Raw genomic sequence first — 16,322 nt, forward strand, 5'->3', positions numbered from 1 at the left:
ACTCCAAAGTCATGTTGAACCCCAAACTATCATCTAGTCATGCAAGAGGAAGAGGGTTTATTGCTCTCTAGCTCTTCTGCAAGAGGCCTGGGTGTTTCACCCCACCGATTTGCTTTTAACACCTAGGTTGGGTAACATCATCTGTCTTAGAAAGCAGTATCACAGCAGCTTTCCTCTGTTAGAGATTATTCCTTGCTGGGAGCCTCAAGAGAGCCATCTTGTGCCTGAAGCCTGACAGTGAAAGCAAAGCTCCTGGGCTTTGATGTGCTGCTTTGTAATAATTTTAAACAGACTGGGATTGGCAGAGAGTTGGCACATCTTCAGCTTTGGCTTCCCATTGGAAAGGAATGAAAAATGATCTGCGAATGAGTGCAAACTAAGGAGGGTGAGAAGGGCATAAGGCATCTTAGATGCTTCACCATACACTCATCTGTATTGAGTGGGGCTTGAATGGGTATGGGGTATGCTGTGTACAGATTAAGCTGGAATTCATCTGCAGCTGGACTTCATCTCCTTCCAGTGTCCCTGCTCACTCTGCAGCCTTGTTCATTGAAAGCCCAGCTCAGGCAGTTGAGGAGGCCACCTTGGTGGTTTAGAAGTAAGAAAACCAGCACAAACTTTCTTCCAAGCATAAGGAGCTGAAAGGAAAGGCTGCTGAATTCTGTGCTGGCTGGCAGTGGAGTAGAGTGGCTGTGAGTGCAGAGACTGGGATTTTGCAAAAGGGTCTGCAGGAACCGTAACGGGGAGGAGAAGCTGGACTGCTCCTAGCTCCTTTAAGCCCTTTAAAACTGCAGGACTAATAATCATTCCCACAAGATCCTCCACAAGGGTACACGCCTTGGGGTGGGGGTGGGGGGATGGTGCATATGCAGAGTGAGCACTTGTCCAGACAAACTCTTGCCTGCCAGGAGAAGCACGGAGGTCAGCGTTTTGCTGGCTTAAGTTGAGAGTCCTCAGAGCCTTGCAAGAGGGAGTTACAGCCTCCTTTGAGCGGTGGAGGGACCAGGACAAGTCCTGGTGGACCAGGTCCAACATCTGCTTGAATGAGATCAGCTGCTGGGCAGTGGGTACTGCAACAGCATGGGAAAGGAGGATGGCCCGTGATACAAATCAGGGTCTCGTAGGGTCCTCCATGTTGGGAGAGCAGCATGTAGAAGGCTCACAAGCTGTGGAGGCCTTGAATTTTCGCCATAAGTCTGGGTCGTTTTTCTCCTTTTGTGGAGTAGGGTTCTTTCATTTTCTGACTTGGCCTTGGATGGCTGCTTCACCCTTTGAAGCAGCAGGATGAAAGATGTGAGCTGGAGCTAGCCCACGCTGGCGGCTGTCCACATCCCCTCCGTGCTTCCAAACATGGGGCTTATTCTGTAATAGCAGCACAAGGAGCAATTTAGTAGTAACTGTGCATTTAGTACTAGTTGTGAGTACTGGTTTGGTTTTAATTTGTGGTTTGTCTACGTTAAGATCACAAGTTTAGAAACAGAGTTACTTGAAGTGCAGAAGAACAAAACTGAGATGAGTGGGGAAGAGCAGGCATCGTCTGGAGCACAAGAGATGCAAGAGGTAAGAGGTTTTTCTTGGGAAAGAAATTGTTTTGTTTAGAAATGTATCAAATGAGCATCTCCTGTGAATGCACTTTGTCACCATCTTCTGAATATTTGTAGCCCATCAGCTCATGCAAGACAGATGGATATCTTGGGAGGAGAGTAGCTAACATGCCAATATGATCTCCATGATAACTCGTCTCTCTTATGAGATTGTCTTGCCTTCAGCACTGCAAGCTGAGGAGCTTGTTCTCTCCCTGGCGAGAGTGAAGGGTTTACACGTGTGAAGGTGCTTGACTCTTGTTTAGGGTGTAGTGAAACCTAGGTAGCGTGTAGGTACATTTACAAGGCTGTTTCCCAGCTGGTTTGGGGCTGACTTTGCGGTCGATTTGTTCCTTGCCAGCCAGTTGGATCTGCCAGTTGTCTAAGCCAGACGGAGCTCATTACATGTGGGAGATGACCTTCCCAAGGTATGTTGGGTCAGTTGGAGGCTCCAGGCCTTCAGAGATGTCCAGCCAGCCCTGCATATAAGGTATGGGAATCCTGCTGGCAACGTTTGAGAACCGTTTTCCCCAGCCTTGTTTTCCTAGAAGACACATTTTCTGCAATTTGTTTCTCTTTTGCTAGAATAAATGTCGTCATGGAAGTGACTCTTAATTTTGTTTGTTTCAGATGCTGGAAAGTTGTCAGGAAACAATAGAAAAGTTGGGAAGTCAGCTGGGAGAGCGGAGACTATGGAGAAGGCAACTTGCATCTGAGCTTGAACTGTTACGAGAAGATCTGAAGGCTGAGAAGAAGGTATTGGGCAGCCAAGTACATATAGCTCCTACAGTGGGACTCCCTGCAGGAGGCTTGCCTTTTGTGACTCCATAAAACAGCCCCAGTTGCCCCCCAAGTGTGTTCTTTGACTTCTCTTGATGTATTTCTCTAGTTCAGCCAGTTTCAAAGCCTCTTTGGTAGATGGTTTTAAATCCATCTGCTTTAATGGAACCGTCTCTAACTCTGTAATTTATTTTTCCTTTCAGTGAATCTAATAACAAAACAGTAATTCAAACTTTGTAGCCAAAGCCCCCTTCTCTAGAGGGCACAATGGAAGTTTTCAGACTTAGGTATTTATTGCAGAGTTATTTGTGACCATAAGACTCATGATCATGAACTGTCATCTCTCTGTGTCACAACATGGCAGGGTACTTGTAGATTTGAGCCAATACCTCCCTGCAGAGCAACATCACGGTTACCTGTTAGCAATGACTGCTGTTTAACATGGGTCCCCTTTAATATTAATAGTATTCTTTCTTAACCAGAATATGGTGTGATAAGAAGTCAGAATACCTAAGAGTCAGAGAAGTCTACATGAACAGCTTGTGGGGATCCCAGCGCTGCCTTTTGTTACATGCCCTAAGGACCTCAGTACACTTTGCTTGAAGCAATTTCACTGCTAGATAGACTTCTTGGAGGTTTATATCTGCTGGGAGAGTTGCTGGTGCTCTTGTCTTCCAGTTGGGCCATAGAGGAGAGAGAGCGTATGATGCCAGCAAAATTGCACAAGGACTGATGCAGACATAGGCAGGAATATGGGCTGAAAATTAGGCTGAAAATTCAGGAGAGCTGCAGATCTGTGGCCTGGATCAGGCAGACAAGGGGGACCTGAGGGAGGCTGGCAAAGGGGGGGTTACATTTATTACAAACCCCATTTTTCAGCATTCTGAGAGGCCTTAAACCAGCTGTGAGTCCTGAAACTGTGAAAGTCCTGAACTGTTGGCACAACTGCACATACACAAGAGTCTTACTGGAGGAACAGTGGCATCTAGAGGAGAGGATTTTTGTAGGGCTGTTAGGCAACAAATTCACATTGTAAAAGCTTGGGATGCAGACTAAGCCTTGCTGAAGAGTGGTTTAGCAAGGGGCTAGGTCAGTCTATGAATACGCACATAAGAAGCAATTATCTGATTTGGGGGATGATGGGGAAAACAAGAAGAGTCACTCTTTAACCTTTGCACCCCAATAATTCAATCAACTCACAATCTGGGGACCTTTTAATCAAAATCATACATTCCTGTAAGTTTGGTTGTAATTCAGCCACCAGTTGCCTGGTGGTTTTGCCTAAGGAGAGGACTATTTTTCCATGAAAGGGATCACGAGATGAAATCCAGTGGCCTGCATTAGACTGTAACAGTCTCTAAAATAGAGGACTTTGCATGTGTTTGGTGGGATTCCTGCCTTCACAAATGTGTTCATTCCCTTTTGATAGAGCAGCTGTGTTGAGACAAATTGTTTACCAACACAGTGCTGGAAATTAGCTTGGCATGAAATCATTGGGTTCTCATGGGTGATACATACCTGGAGGTCAAGATTTGAGGTTGTTCAATGTTGTCAGGATGTCCAACGCATAGAATGGGCAAGTAAATTGGATAGTATTTTGGTTCTTGTAAATTTTAATGATGTGCTATGAGCTGATGCTATGCAAAGAGCTCTTTGCATTTGTTTGGAACTCTCTTCTTGTTTTTAAGAGGTTTTTGGACATTTGAGAGGAGAAAACTTTTTCTGAGCTTGTAGTTAGGAGTATATTATGTCTGCTAACTGCTGTGGTTTTCTCACCGGGGTTGCCTGACTCAAAATTGGAGTTTACGAGCCATTGTAATACTTCCCGAGTCTCCAAAGAACATCAGCAAGCAGGGCTCTCATTAATGTATCCCATGAGAAGCTACAAAAAGATAACGCTTTGTTAGATACAGGAGTGAGAAATGTAAAGAAATCCCCGTTCTGGTGTCTGATGCAGACAGAAGCTGTGTATGTTGCTCAAATGTAAGTAAATTTATCTTGGTGTAGATAAGCATTTTTCTTGGAAGGATTTGGATTTACCACTGCTTAGCAGGAGATATTAGTCTCGATAGATTCTGGTTCTAATCCAGTCTGGGAGTTCCTGTGTCCTTATGCACTCCTTGTGCCTTCCTTTCTCGCCCCTTTTATTTTCTTGGCATCTTCTCTCCGTGTCTCAGGTTTTGGGTCTGCCATTGCCTGGTTTTGAGGCATGAGGTAACATTGGACATGGAGAGCAGCTATCCATAGAAAGTTGTTTTGGGTTGACTTGGATGGAGGATGCTCTCTGCATGAGACAGCTGAATGTGTACCTTGTGCTCGTCCTGTTTTCCCAAGAGTTGCTAGTTTTGTAAAGAGATATGGCACATGATATAAAGCCCTGAGAACTACAGATGGGCAACAGAAGGATGAAATCAAATAAAGAAATGTGATTTGATGATAGTTTACATGCAGCTACTTCCCATGCAGAAAAAAGAACTTGCACCTGTATCTTCAAGGGTGAAGAACTACAATAATTTAGCTACAGAATCACAAGCCATGTCTTGAAGTCCCCAGATTGCCTTATACTGCTCAAAAGGTTTCCATGAGACCAAAGAAAATCAAAGTCATGGTGTTTTCTGACCTTACAGGTCTCTGAACTCCTACAAGAAAGAGAACAGATTAACAAACTCGAGCAGAAACGTGAAGATCTATGTACTGATGAAAAGACCTGTGAAGAACAGATGGCTAAAGTAGTATTTTTGGAAGAACAGATCAAAAACTTGAGGGATGAACAAGAACTGCTCTGGTAAACCTTAACGAGGCCTGTGCTACTTTCTGCCCCTTACCTCTGCTGACTAATTTTTTTAGTCTTTTAAAGATGCCCATAGTGCTGCTTCTGGCAAAAATGGGCACAGCAGCTTTGTGTCTTCCTTTTCGAGTAATCATCTCTCTGTAGAGATTTTGGTGAATAAGCATTTTCCTTAGTGACATCATGATCAGTCAGGAGTAAACCTCTTTTTTCCTGCAGCTATTCTAGTTTCTGAATGGCATAAATGAGAGCTGTCCTTAGGATGAGGCTTTTTCTCTTGGGGTGAGGTAGTATTTGGACTAACATGGTCCCAAAAAGCTCCCATCATGGTCTTGGGCTCCTTGGGGCTAACTGCTGCCAGCAGCTGATGATATACATCCTGCTGTGGATTTCAGTTTTCCTTGGAGGGCAGGTGTCAGTGGGCATCAGGGTTGTAAATAAAGCTCTTACAGGTCCCCTGACTCCCCTTCTTCAGTAGAGCAATACAAATTTGGAGTTGGAGCATCCATGCTCAGGCTCTCATTAGTAACTAAAAGCTTGGATTAAATCCAGTATAGTTACAGTCAGTTTGATTACCTGGATAACTAGGTACTGAGATAAAGTAAAACCAGGATAAGACAGGTAGCTTAGCTTATGAGGACATATAGTTTGGATTGACATAAGTGAGACAGCTTGATTGGGAGACCTGAGCCCATACTTCTGTACAGCGAGGTGTTGTGCGAGTGCTTCCGTGCTGCTTGTGAGTGCAGACCCGCTCATGTGGCCCCATGTGAATATTTCCTTAGCCAGCAGTTAACCTACTCATGAATGACTGAGAGTTGACCCTTTGGACACATGTTTTTTTGTGGGTCAGTGTCCAGGGGAGAGTGACCCTTGCCCAGAACTGCTAGACCCAGGATTAAATCCCCTTTGGAGCCTCCCGAGACACTTGGACGTTGCCTTGAGTGTTTCATTGGACTCTTGTATTCCATGTTTTTCCCCTTCAGAGGGTGGTTTTCCTTGGATGTGTATAGTTATCTCTCTCCTTTACTATTTCTCCTTCAAGTTCTGAATTACTAGAAAGCAACAAGAAGAGGGAGGAGCTAGAAAAGCAGCTAAAAGAGAGCAATGAAGAAAAACGGTTGTTACTGGAAGAAATTGCCCAGTTAAAACAAGATACCCTGACTACCTGGCAGCAGGGTGACAACACGCTTGAAGAGACTTTGAGGATGAATCAAGGCATGGCGCATAGAGATAACAGGTTTCTCGTGTTGCAGAGCTCTGCAGGCAGTTTAGATGGGAGCGTTAAACAGGTATGGGCAGCTTTGCCATCTGCACCGTGCTTTATTTTCACTAATTTAGTGGCAAAACCTAATTAAAGTAGACTGGAAGCCAGTCCTGTAGTGTTAGCACACAGCAGGGAGACGAGGCTGACTGATTTCCTTGTGGAAAATATTTGGAAATTATGAATGTCATCACTTCCTTCTGTTGTGTTTTTGGACGTAGCGGGAACCTGGATAAACTGAATGGCCCCCTTAGTACACGTGAAAGAAATAAGTCATACAGTCCTTAAATGATGTTTTAAACCTTTTTGGAGGTCTTTCTCAACACCTTTTTGGAGTGTGAGTGACAGAGCTGGCTTGCTATTCCCACAGTGGTCTTGCTCTTGCTGTAGGCAGAAGCTGTTCATCTTCCCTGCTCCTCCTTGGGATTTTCTGCTCTTATGCTCCAGTGCTTGAACTCATCCCATAACTGCTGCCCTGCAGCGGCAGTTCACAAGCAGCTGGGTTTTGCTGCAGCCCTGTGCCCATGGCTCAGTTACTCTCTCTAATTGTTTTACCAGCTGGCAGGCAAGACCCCTATTTGTCACTATGTTTAGCTGTGTTTTAAATGCAATTTGTTCACCTTTTGTACTGTGTGATCTAAAAAAAGAAATGGAAGAGCAGCTAGCCCTGCCAAAAGGGGAAGAAAGGTTGGGGAGCAAGGATTATATGCAAGAGTTTAGAAGAGAAGAGAGGACAGGGTGATCTGTAGGCAGGAGAGGGCGTGGAAAGGAGAGGATCAGAGTCGTGCTGATACCAAGAAGCAGCAAATCTGTACAGTTAGAGCAGACCAAAGCAAGATACAAGGTGTAGAGGGGATGCTGAAAAGGATTCCAGTTGAAGCAGGTGTGGGGGGGAAAACCATGAAACCTAACTGATCTTGAGGACAAATGACATTGCCTACAGTGCTGGATCAAGACTTCCCAGCTTGGGAATTTATCTGAGAAGGGAAGCTTGATGTTCAGTGGATTTCATCTGGTCCCAAGAACAGAGGATGAAGACGAAAAGCAGGAATGCAGATGGCTGAAAGTAATGCTGGGAGGAAGCATTTTGGTACACCAAACATGGGAAGAGCTTTTAGTCTGTGTACAGGGCACTTGCAAGAAAGTGGGTGAACCAAAGAGCTCAATTATCTTCTGAAAGCCATCATAGACCGTTGGTGATCACCTCATGGTGTCCAGGCTGCTGTTGCATTGTGCCAGTGTGTCCATTCCTTTACTGCTGCCAGGACTTCCCTTGTTTCTGCTACCTCTGGGAGTTGCAGCTGGATGTGCCGCTCCTGCTTAGTTGCCTTAGTGAGACTCTGGCACAAGAGTTAAGAAAAACCTGGATGGTTTTGCTTTTGTTTGACAGGTTAATTTTAAGAGGGATTTGTTCCCTCATCCAGGTTATTGCATCTTCTCCCTCGACCTCAAGAGTTGTATTGGCTTCTCTGAGGGGATGGACAGGGTAGGGAGCAGGATGTAGTGTGGGGGCAGAAGAAATGCTGCCTGGCTTTACCCATCTTGCTACTTAAATGCCTTAAATCCTAGTGGCATACTTCTACCTTTCTTAATTACTAGTCTTTATCTTTCCTTGAAGTTAATTTCCATGTAACCTTTGTCATTTTGTTGTTCCTACAGAGTCTGCCCGACGAGAGATTCCAGCAGCAGGAGGAAAAAATGCAGCAACTGCGGCAGGACTTGCGTCGAGTTCAGAACTTGTGCAGCTCAGCCGAGAGGGAGCTGAGATACGAAAGGGAGAAGAACGTCGACTTACAGAAGCAAAATCTCTTGCTCCAACAGGAATGCACCAAGGTAGGAACAGAGCAGGGAGCACTGCTTGAAGAGAGCATCACTTCATTTTACAAGCTATGGGAGGTCTGAGGTGCTGATTTCAACAGACTGGACCTCATTTATGTTTGACTGTGCAGTACCTGGGGTCTCAAGCGTGCTCTTCCTCAGCTCCATGGAAATTGCACTGCCTCCAAATAAAACGTACTGTACTCGCTCCCTGCATTTCTCTTTTATTCTTGTTCACTCTCTGGTAATCCTGTTGCCCCTTTCCTAATCAAGACATTTCAGATGATATATGTTGATGTGCAAACTTGATTTCTTCTTTTGAAACTCAGGTCAAAGCTGAGCTGAAGCAAGCCCAGGCAAAACTCTCGGACACAACTGAAACATGCTCCTCTCTCTCAGCACAGTGGGAAAAAAGCCAGCAGAAGGTCAAAGAACTTGAACAAGAGCTCTTGAAGTGTTCCCAGGCTGATAAACTGCAGAGCAGTCTGCAAGAGAAACTTGCACAGGAGAAATCCAAAGTATGCGAAGCACAAAAAAAGGTAACTCGTCAGCGTGAGCTAAATTAACAGGACATAGGATTTCAGCAGTTCTGTGCAACTGTAGTTCAGAAAAAAGAAGCACTAGCAGCTCAAGAATCAGTTCCCTGAAGTCCATTTTTCTAGTCCATTTTGAGATCACTTGGCTAAATATTTTAGGAAAAATGTCTGTTATTAATGGGAGCATAATCAAGATAATAGAAGTCAAATCTGATGGTTCAACTCCTGTCTCTGAAGCTCAATATGTCTGAAAATACTGGTAGTAGGGCTGGCAGGCGCAGGGAGCTCAGATCATGTTCTTGTTGAGGAGATTTGCTGCTGTTTGCTACCTGGTAAATTGCAAAAGCTTGTGTTTTCCATGGCATTGATTCTGCCTTATTTCTGCACTAATCGTTGAATTTGGTTTTGAAGTGTGCAGGATCAAATTAGGTGCAAAAAGGATTGTTGCTAATTTATGAGATAGTGTCTGATCCAAAATCTGGTAGCTGTTGGAAAGGTTTTGCTTTTAAAGGACTTTAACACAAAGACATGCAGAAGTACTTTTGAGTAGAAGCAAGCAAATCTTTCATTCCCATGATTCAGATACTGAGCGATCAAAGGGATCCGAATCCCTTGGATTCGTATACTGGCCTGTAAATTCAGAAAGTTTAATCTGTGTCCAATTTTAATCCAAGATTTCAAAACTCCAGCAAAAGCTAAAAGATTCACACCACCAGCTCCTGCTGGCAGAGGCCCGTGTTTCAGACAAGAAACTCCTGGAGGAGGAATTGAAGGAAGCCCGAGAAAATGAAGCTCGTGTGCAGCAAGAACTTCACGAGGAGCAGCTGAAAAGGTACCCAGAGCTGGATAAGGCCTGTGCTGTGTGCAGAGGGGAGGTGTGTGCCAGCAAATGCTGCTGTGCCAGCCTGCAGCTACCTCCTGCAGCTCAGTGGCTGGCCCTAGGTGGGCTCAAGGAGTCACTGCACTACTGGTTTTACATTTTCTTTCTTTTTGACCTGCCAGTATCCCTGGCAGAGCTTCACAGGATCCCCTTGTTATGATTTAAAAGATTTTTTGAGACTTCAGCTGCCTCGGAAGGTGCGTGGCCCCTCCTGCCAGCCCAGTGATTTGGTTTACCCTCTAGATGCCAGCGGTCCCCTTTCTTGTGCAGCTGGGATTGATGATCCCAGATATGCCATGTACCCTTTCATGTGCCACTGGGACATGGGGACAACCAGGATATACTGATTTCTTTCTACCCTCAGTGTTGCCCAGGGCAGGTGCAGAGCAGTGTGATGTTCTTTTTAGATCACAGCCAGCCTTGAATTCACGGTGGTACATCAAGGGCTGGCCTCCACGTGAGTGTCTCACTGTCACACCAACATGCTTTTAGGAAGCTCCTGGAGCAGCAGGTGGAGGAGCTGCGGCAGCAGCTCCGGCATTCGAGGGAGACGGAGGCGTCGCTGGCCAAGATGCATGTGGAGCTGCAGGCCAAGACTCTGCATGTCCTAGAAGATGAGAGGAAAACTGATTCAAGCGAGGTGAGCTGCAGCATGGATGGGTCCTCCTCATCACCCAAGGGGATGCTGTGCTGGTGGCTGACTCCAGATCAGGCCACTGAGCTCTAGAGGGAAACGGGACCATCCCAGTGTGAAATCTGTACCTGGGAACTGCTGAAATAGAGTCAAATCCAGCCAGGTGCTGAGCCCTTGCAGATCCCACTGATTTAAACAGAAGCTGGAGGAAAATCACCATCCTATTCACGTAGGTTTCCTGGGGATGCAGCTCTGAGGGCACAGAAGGAGGACTTGATGGCTTCTTCCCCTTTCCCTTCCCCTTTTCTTGCAGAGCATGGAGATTTTTGCAGGAAAATTTTGGCAGAGTCTGCTGCCTGGGAGCATTACCTCTCTCTGCCCTGTTGAAGCCTACAGCCCCCCCCCCCAGCAGCACAGAAATCCACACTCCCCCTTCTTTAAGGGGAGGAGGCAGTGGCCTTGGGGGGCAAAATGGATGGATATTATCTGTAGTGGGAACCACTAAGATTTATGACAGAGAAGCTTTGGAGACCAGACTGAAAGGAGGCAGAGGGGCCCCTACAGCTGAGGACACACACGCAAATAAAAATTAGATGTTTTCCAGCAGCTCCAGCGTCAGAAGGAGAACCAGAAGCTTTCAGAGCAACTTTCACTGCTGAAGGAGGAAAACAAAGCCCTGTATGAGGAAGGAGTCCGTCTCCTGAACCAGAAGGATCTGTATGTCAGGTAATGACTGCAGCAGCAGGCAGGGGATGTGCAGACACAAAAAAAAACCTACCCAAGAATTGCCCTTTACATGCCTGGCAGCGACACTGGATTTGACTGTTCTGTAGCCTTTCTTGTCTCTCCTGTTCAAGGCATTTAGCACTGAGAGATCTGCCTTAACCTGTCACCCCTGCATTCAGTTATGTTATGTATGGCATGTCTGCCGTCATGTTCTCTTCGGCAGCTGAAGGCAGTGCAGAAAATGAGGGGGTGCCTAGGGAGGGCTGAAGGTGCTGCTGTTTAGGGTCTGGCATTGGCAGAGATGCTCCATGGAGCTGCTCATTTCTCCCCAGAGCACTTTTGATCTAATTTTTGAAGCATAGTAGCCTTTTTGTCATGAGTTTTGAGCAAACGTGGGCAAATAATCTGTTATACAGTAGAGATTTCTCTTTTTTTTGACATTATTTTCCCTTCTCACCCAACTGGATAAAAATAAACAAGAACGCTGCCTAAATGGGACAAATTTGAGGGAAAAGCAATGATCACAAGTCTCAGTAGAGACAAATATTTAACCCCAGTGTCGAAGCTCTAAGAAGCTCCCACTGAAGTAGCTCTTTCTGCAACCTGTTTGCCTGACCCTTGCTGTTTAGAATTCTTTTTTTCAGCCTTTTCCCCCCCATACACAAGTACTTGTCCTTAACCACCCACATTCCCACCCAAATAAACAACTTACCCTTTCCCTGTTACTTCCAATTTTGGTGATATTATAATCCTGTTTGGTATAAAGAGCTGAGAGGGACGAGCACAAGGATTTGTAAAAATGGGAGTCAGTTTTGGGGATGCTTTGGGTCCTTTTCCCTCAATCAATTTCCATTTGGTTGACACTTAACAATATAACCTTTGCAACAAAAAAACCCCCAAACTGATCAGTGAAAAGACATTGTCCAGAAAGTCAGTGTACTCATTCTGCCTTTAGCTGCACAGCCAAAAGGAGTTGAGTAGGTGGCTGAGGCCCCCAGTTCAGTCTTTGAAGAGCCTGAATAAATACAGGACACCTTCTGCCTTGCTCTTGACCAAGAACACAAAAGCATTTCACAGCCTGATGCTTGTCTCTCTGCCTCCTAAGGAAATATAACGAAATGCAGCTCCGCCACAAAGACAAGATCCGCAGAGCCAAGGAGACCTTTATCCATGAGGTGAAACAAAGGGACAGCAGAATTAAGCAGCTTGAAAATGAGCTCAGCGAGTCAAAGCTCCAAGTGGAAAAGGTGAGAGAAGACACCAAGGGTTTCTCCCGCAAGGGAAGGCAGGGGAGTAGGCTACAGCATGTCTGCAGGAGTGTTCCTTCTTCCAAATAGAAATGCAGTTTAGGAAAAAAGGAAATGAGGTTTAGGAACAGCTGGTTTGCATGCAATGGGATTGCACTGTTAAACAGCCAGGCAGTCAGAGCACGGAGAGCTCTGCCTGATGTGCTGCTCCCGCTCTGTGCGCAGGACTGACACTGCCCTGGGAAACAGCTGGCAGTGCCAAGGGGCTTCAGCCTGTTCTTGTAGGAACAAAAAGCCAAAAGGAGATTCCTGGCTTAAGTTTGCCCTCGGGTGAACCCGTGTCCTCAAATCCCCTTCAGAAACTACCTAAGCTCCATCTTCGTTTGCCTCCGAAATATTACTGCTGGGAAGTGACTCAAAAGCCTCTTTTTGGGGTATGTTACATCAAATAGCATATCACTTCTAGGAGTTAATGCTTGATGGTGACCGCTTTGGTAAAGCTCTCTAAGGTTTACAGAGGACAGAGAAGAGTGAAGCGTAATTGCTGGTTCTTATTTCCTTCTGCAACACTGCTCAGGGGAAGGTGCTGATTGCACAGATCACAGCTGAGAATGAGAAATTACTCCATGAAAGAAGACGGCTCCTCCAGAAGATAACTGACCAAGAGGAGACCCCTTGGAACAACCGGTCTACAATTGCCACCCTGCAGAGCAGGTAGGCACATAATGATGGTCATACACTGGGACCCTGCCTCTTCCAAGTGCTTCTCTGGTTTTATGCCTGTTTCTCTTAAGAAATCCAGAGGAAAGCCTGAACTACGCCCCAGTCATTAGTGCTGTGGCTTTTAATTGCTGTGGGATTTAATCAGCCCCTTTCCCCAGCAAAGCCCTTGGCATACAGCTGAAGGCTGTGGAGGCCAAAGGGTCTGAGTTTGAAAAAGAAAATGCCTCTTTGAAAATGTAGCGTGCCGGAAGGAAAATAACTTGTGCCTTGTATGTGTGACGTGCTCAGAGTGAAGATCCTGGACGAGGAGAATGTGCGGCTGCACGAGAGCAAACTCCAGCTCTCTGGTCACGTGCCCACCTCACAACGTGCGCTGAGGAGCATCCATGCTCCCAACATGGAGGTGAGACTCTGAGAGGGCTTGGTCTCAGCAGATGGGTTGCAGGAGCTGATGTCTTCTGTGAGTGCGGCTTGGTGTTTGTACCTGCAGCTGAGGGTGCTGGAGAAGAGCTGAATCGATCCTTAGGTTGGGATGGAAGGGGACACCAAACACAAAGTAGATTGCAGCGGCTTTGTCAGTGAGGAGGGACTTTGTGGGCAGGTGAAAGCTCAATGCACTGGCCATATCGCTTCACCCCCAAGCTGCTGCATGATGAGAGCCTTTTTCACAAGGACAGAAATTTCACTTTGGCTCTTTTGCAGATTTAGAGTTGTTAAAAGACCTTAGTTTTAAAGTTAGCTTTAAAATTAGGAGAAATAACCCAGACTAAATTGAACTGAATGAAGAAAATTCAGTTTTGGATTGACCAAGTTAAGGATGAACTTTGTGGGGAGAAATGGAAAAAAATCCAGGAAAGTAAAAGACTGTGTTTCAACAACTCTTCAAAGAAAACAAGTGGATTTGGAAGTTTATTGGTACATTTTGAAATTTGGAGGGAACCCATTTTGGTTGGAAATGAGCTGTTAAGGATGAAAGCGCTGTTTGGGGCCTGGCAGAAAGAGCTGTTTGTGTGTTCCACTGTGTTTTATCTCTTTCTGTTTGTTTTACCTGGGCTAGTTAGGGTTTTTGGTTTGGGGTTTTTTTGTTGTTTTTTATTTTTTTATAGTTTAAATTCAGACCCAAAGGACAAATCTATGATTAGTACTTCTGTGGGGCTGGAGTTCATGGGAAGAACTGTCAGTGGAGCTGGGGGCACTCTGAAGACCAAGACTGTATGTTGAAATTCAGGGTCTGACATGCACCTCCTCCTTTGAAAGTCTCTGTTCCTCCTTTCAGGACTCGAAGAGTGTTAACTTCTCTGAACGCCAACTACAGAGTAAGGTGTTGCCATCTCCCCGTACCAGGTACTGTGGGGTAAAAGGAGTAGGCAGGGAATGCCTCTGTGCACGTGGTGAGGGAGAAGTTGAGCATTTTGGCTGCTCCACCCTGTGCTTTCACCTCCAAGGGTCTCTTTTGGGGGGTTGGGTTTTTTTTGGTCAAATTACAGGGAAAATGGTATTAAAAAGACTCTGAAACTAATGGGGTGGAGAAGTAAAATTATCAAAATATGTCAGGGAACACTGGGATTTACAAATTGGCTTGGTGTCCAGTGGTTTTGGAGGAGTGTCTTTACAAAAGAGGTTATGAGGCCTAGAGGACCACTGCTGCCCAGAGCTGTATGACCCACATCCCAGGCTATGGGGCAGGAGGGAGCTTGAGCTATTTCTCCACTGGTATAGCCAGGAGCACCACGATCTGTGCCAAAACAGGCAAGGGGAAGGCAGAGAGACTCTGCAACTCTGGTCTCTGCTTGCTGGAGACCCAGCACAGCGGACTTGGTTACAGGCTTTGGGTGCCATGGAGTGTGACAGTCTGAGTAGGTTCTGGGGTAGATGAGGGCCATCAGCTGCTTGGCTGGAGGAAGAGCATTGGAGCCTTAGTCCCAGTGAAAGGCATTGACCATTGTCCTGCGCTGCCTCACAGAGATGTTGGGAGGAGCGTTGGGGCTGTGCAGGTGGTGGAGGGTCAGATAGAGTTTGCAGAATGACTTAAGAGAGGAAATCTGTTTTCAGCTTCCCATCACGAGAACCACCAGACTCTCTCAGCACCCTGAAGGCCACGCAAGACACGAAGCCTGAAGGAGAAGCTGAAAGCCAAGACTCATCCTTTTGCTTATCCCCCTCTCAACCTTCTGAGATAGGGTACTTAAATGTAGCTTCGCCTGGAGACACCACAGCCTCCCAGCTGCAGGAGGAGAGTCAGAGCATCAGCTCTGAGAACTTCTAAATGGGGGGAGATGTTTGTAAAATATTAGCTGGACTGCAAGGTTTGGGCTCCTGTTGCTGTGGGATGACAAGGACTGCAGGGGGAGAATTGCCAAATGGACTGACCTGGTCATTTCTAAACTAAATTATTCAACAGCTTTTTTTCAGCTTACCCAACCATAAATGTGTGTGTGTGTGATCCCAGATGCACCTGGAGGCTGGAATTTGTAGATAAACTCAGTAAAATGGAAGAGGGGTGGGGTGAAGCATATCTTCCCCTGAATGCCAATTCCTTGTCCAGTCCAAAACTACAAGCTTTGTAAATAAAACTCAGAGAAGTGTTCCCTTCCACCATGTGCCCACTTTTTCTCTATTCCTCTCGATCTGTGCTCAGATGCCGGTCGTTCCCCTTTTTGCATGCTCTTACCCCTTCCATTTTGCTTTGTGCAAGCCTGTGGAGGGGAACGGAGGGTATCTGAGTACTGAGGGAGGGGATGAGAACGTGTAGAGAAGGAAGATGGGGAGAAAAGGAGGGGCTCTGAGAGCAAGGATGATGGGTAAAGGGACCAGAAGGCAGATGGAGATGGAGGGGACGAGGGAAATGGAATAGGAGCAGGAGAAAGGAGGGCATCTGAACATCCAGAGAAGGAAAGAGCGTAGATCTTGTGAATGCTCACGGACAGTGATGGAGGGTCTAGGAGGATGCTTGGGTGGGAGTGGAAGGCATCAGATCATGCAGAACAGGGGTGTAGAGGGGAATCTGTGTATGCAAAGAGGGAAGCAGAAAGGATCAGAGTGTGAGCTGTGGTGAAGAGAAGGGATCTGAACGCACGTGAGTGGGAATGGAAGATCTGTGCATACTCAGGAGGACATGGGAGGAATCAGTTTGTATGAGGGGGAACTGAGGAAATCTGAGTGCTTGGAGGAGGAATGGGAGAAGTCCTGAAAAATAATGAATCAGCCTGGAGGCCATCCAAGTGTGCCTGGAGGGGGACAGAGAGGATCTGAACTGGCACAGGGGGCCACAGTGGGGATAAGAGCGGTCCCCAACAGGAAGAGAGCAAGCAAGGGAGCAGAGAATCTCTCAGGAGAATGAAGA

The 16,322-nt window shown here is 46.2% G+C and overlaps 1 protein-coding gene across 14 annotated transcripts in view; it reads left to right on the top strand.

The window, feature by feature from the left end:
- The window catches only part of CCDC30 (coiled-coil domain containing 30), a 39,225-nt gene extending 23,651 nt beyond the window's left edge, over positions 1–15,574 (top strand). For 10 of the 14 annotated variants that reach the window (XM_052791895.1, XM_052791887.1, XM_052791892.1 and 7 more), the window contains 14 exons: positions 1,462–1,560; positions 2,214–2,339; positions 4,991–5,148; positions 6,197–6,443; positions 8,075–8,248; positions 8,563–8,772; positions 9,444–9,601; positions 10,142–10,289; positions 10,888–11,009; positions 12,115–12,256; positions 12,834–12,970; positions 13,268–13,382; positions 14,256–14,323; positions 15,032–15,574. In XM_052791895.1, the coding sequence (XP_052647855.1) occupies positions 1,462–1,560; positions 2,214–2,339; positions 4,991–5,148; positions 6,197–6,443; positions 8,075–8,248; positions 8,563–8,772; positions 9,444–9,601; positions 10,142–10,289; positions 10,888–11,009; positions 12,115–12,256; positions 12,834–12,970; positions 13,268–13,382; positions 14,256–14,323; positions 15,032–15,245 (2,118 nt within the window). In that variant the 3' untranslated portion in view covers positions 15,246–15,574. The remainder of the gene's footprint in view (positions 1–1,461; positions 1,561–2,213; positions 2,340–4,990; positions 5,149–6,196; positions 6,444–8,074; positions 8,249–8,562; positions 8,773–9,443; positions 9,602–10,141; positions 10,290–10,887; positions 11,010–12,114; positions 12,257–12,833; positions 12,971–13,267; positions 13,383–14,255; positions 14,324–15,031) is intronic. The other 4 variants (XM_052791888.1, XM_052791891.1, XM_052791893.1 and 1 more) reach the window with 4 other exon arrangements.
- Positions 15,575–16,322: the final 748 nt, after the last annotated feature.

This window comes from Harpia harpyja, chromosome 7 (genome assembly GCF_026419915.1).
Source record: "Harpia harpyja isolate bHarHar1 chromosome 7, bHarHar1 primary haplotype, whole genome shotgun sequence".
NCBI lineage: Eukaryota > Metazoa > Chordata > Aves > Accipitriformes > Accipitridae > Harpia > Harpia harpyja.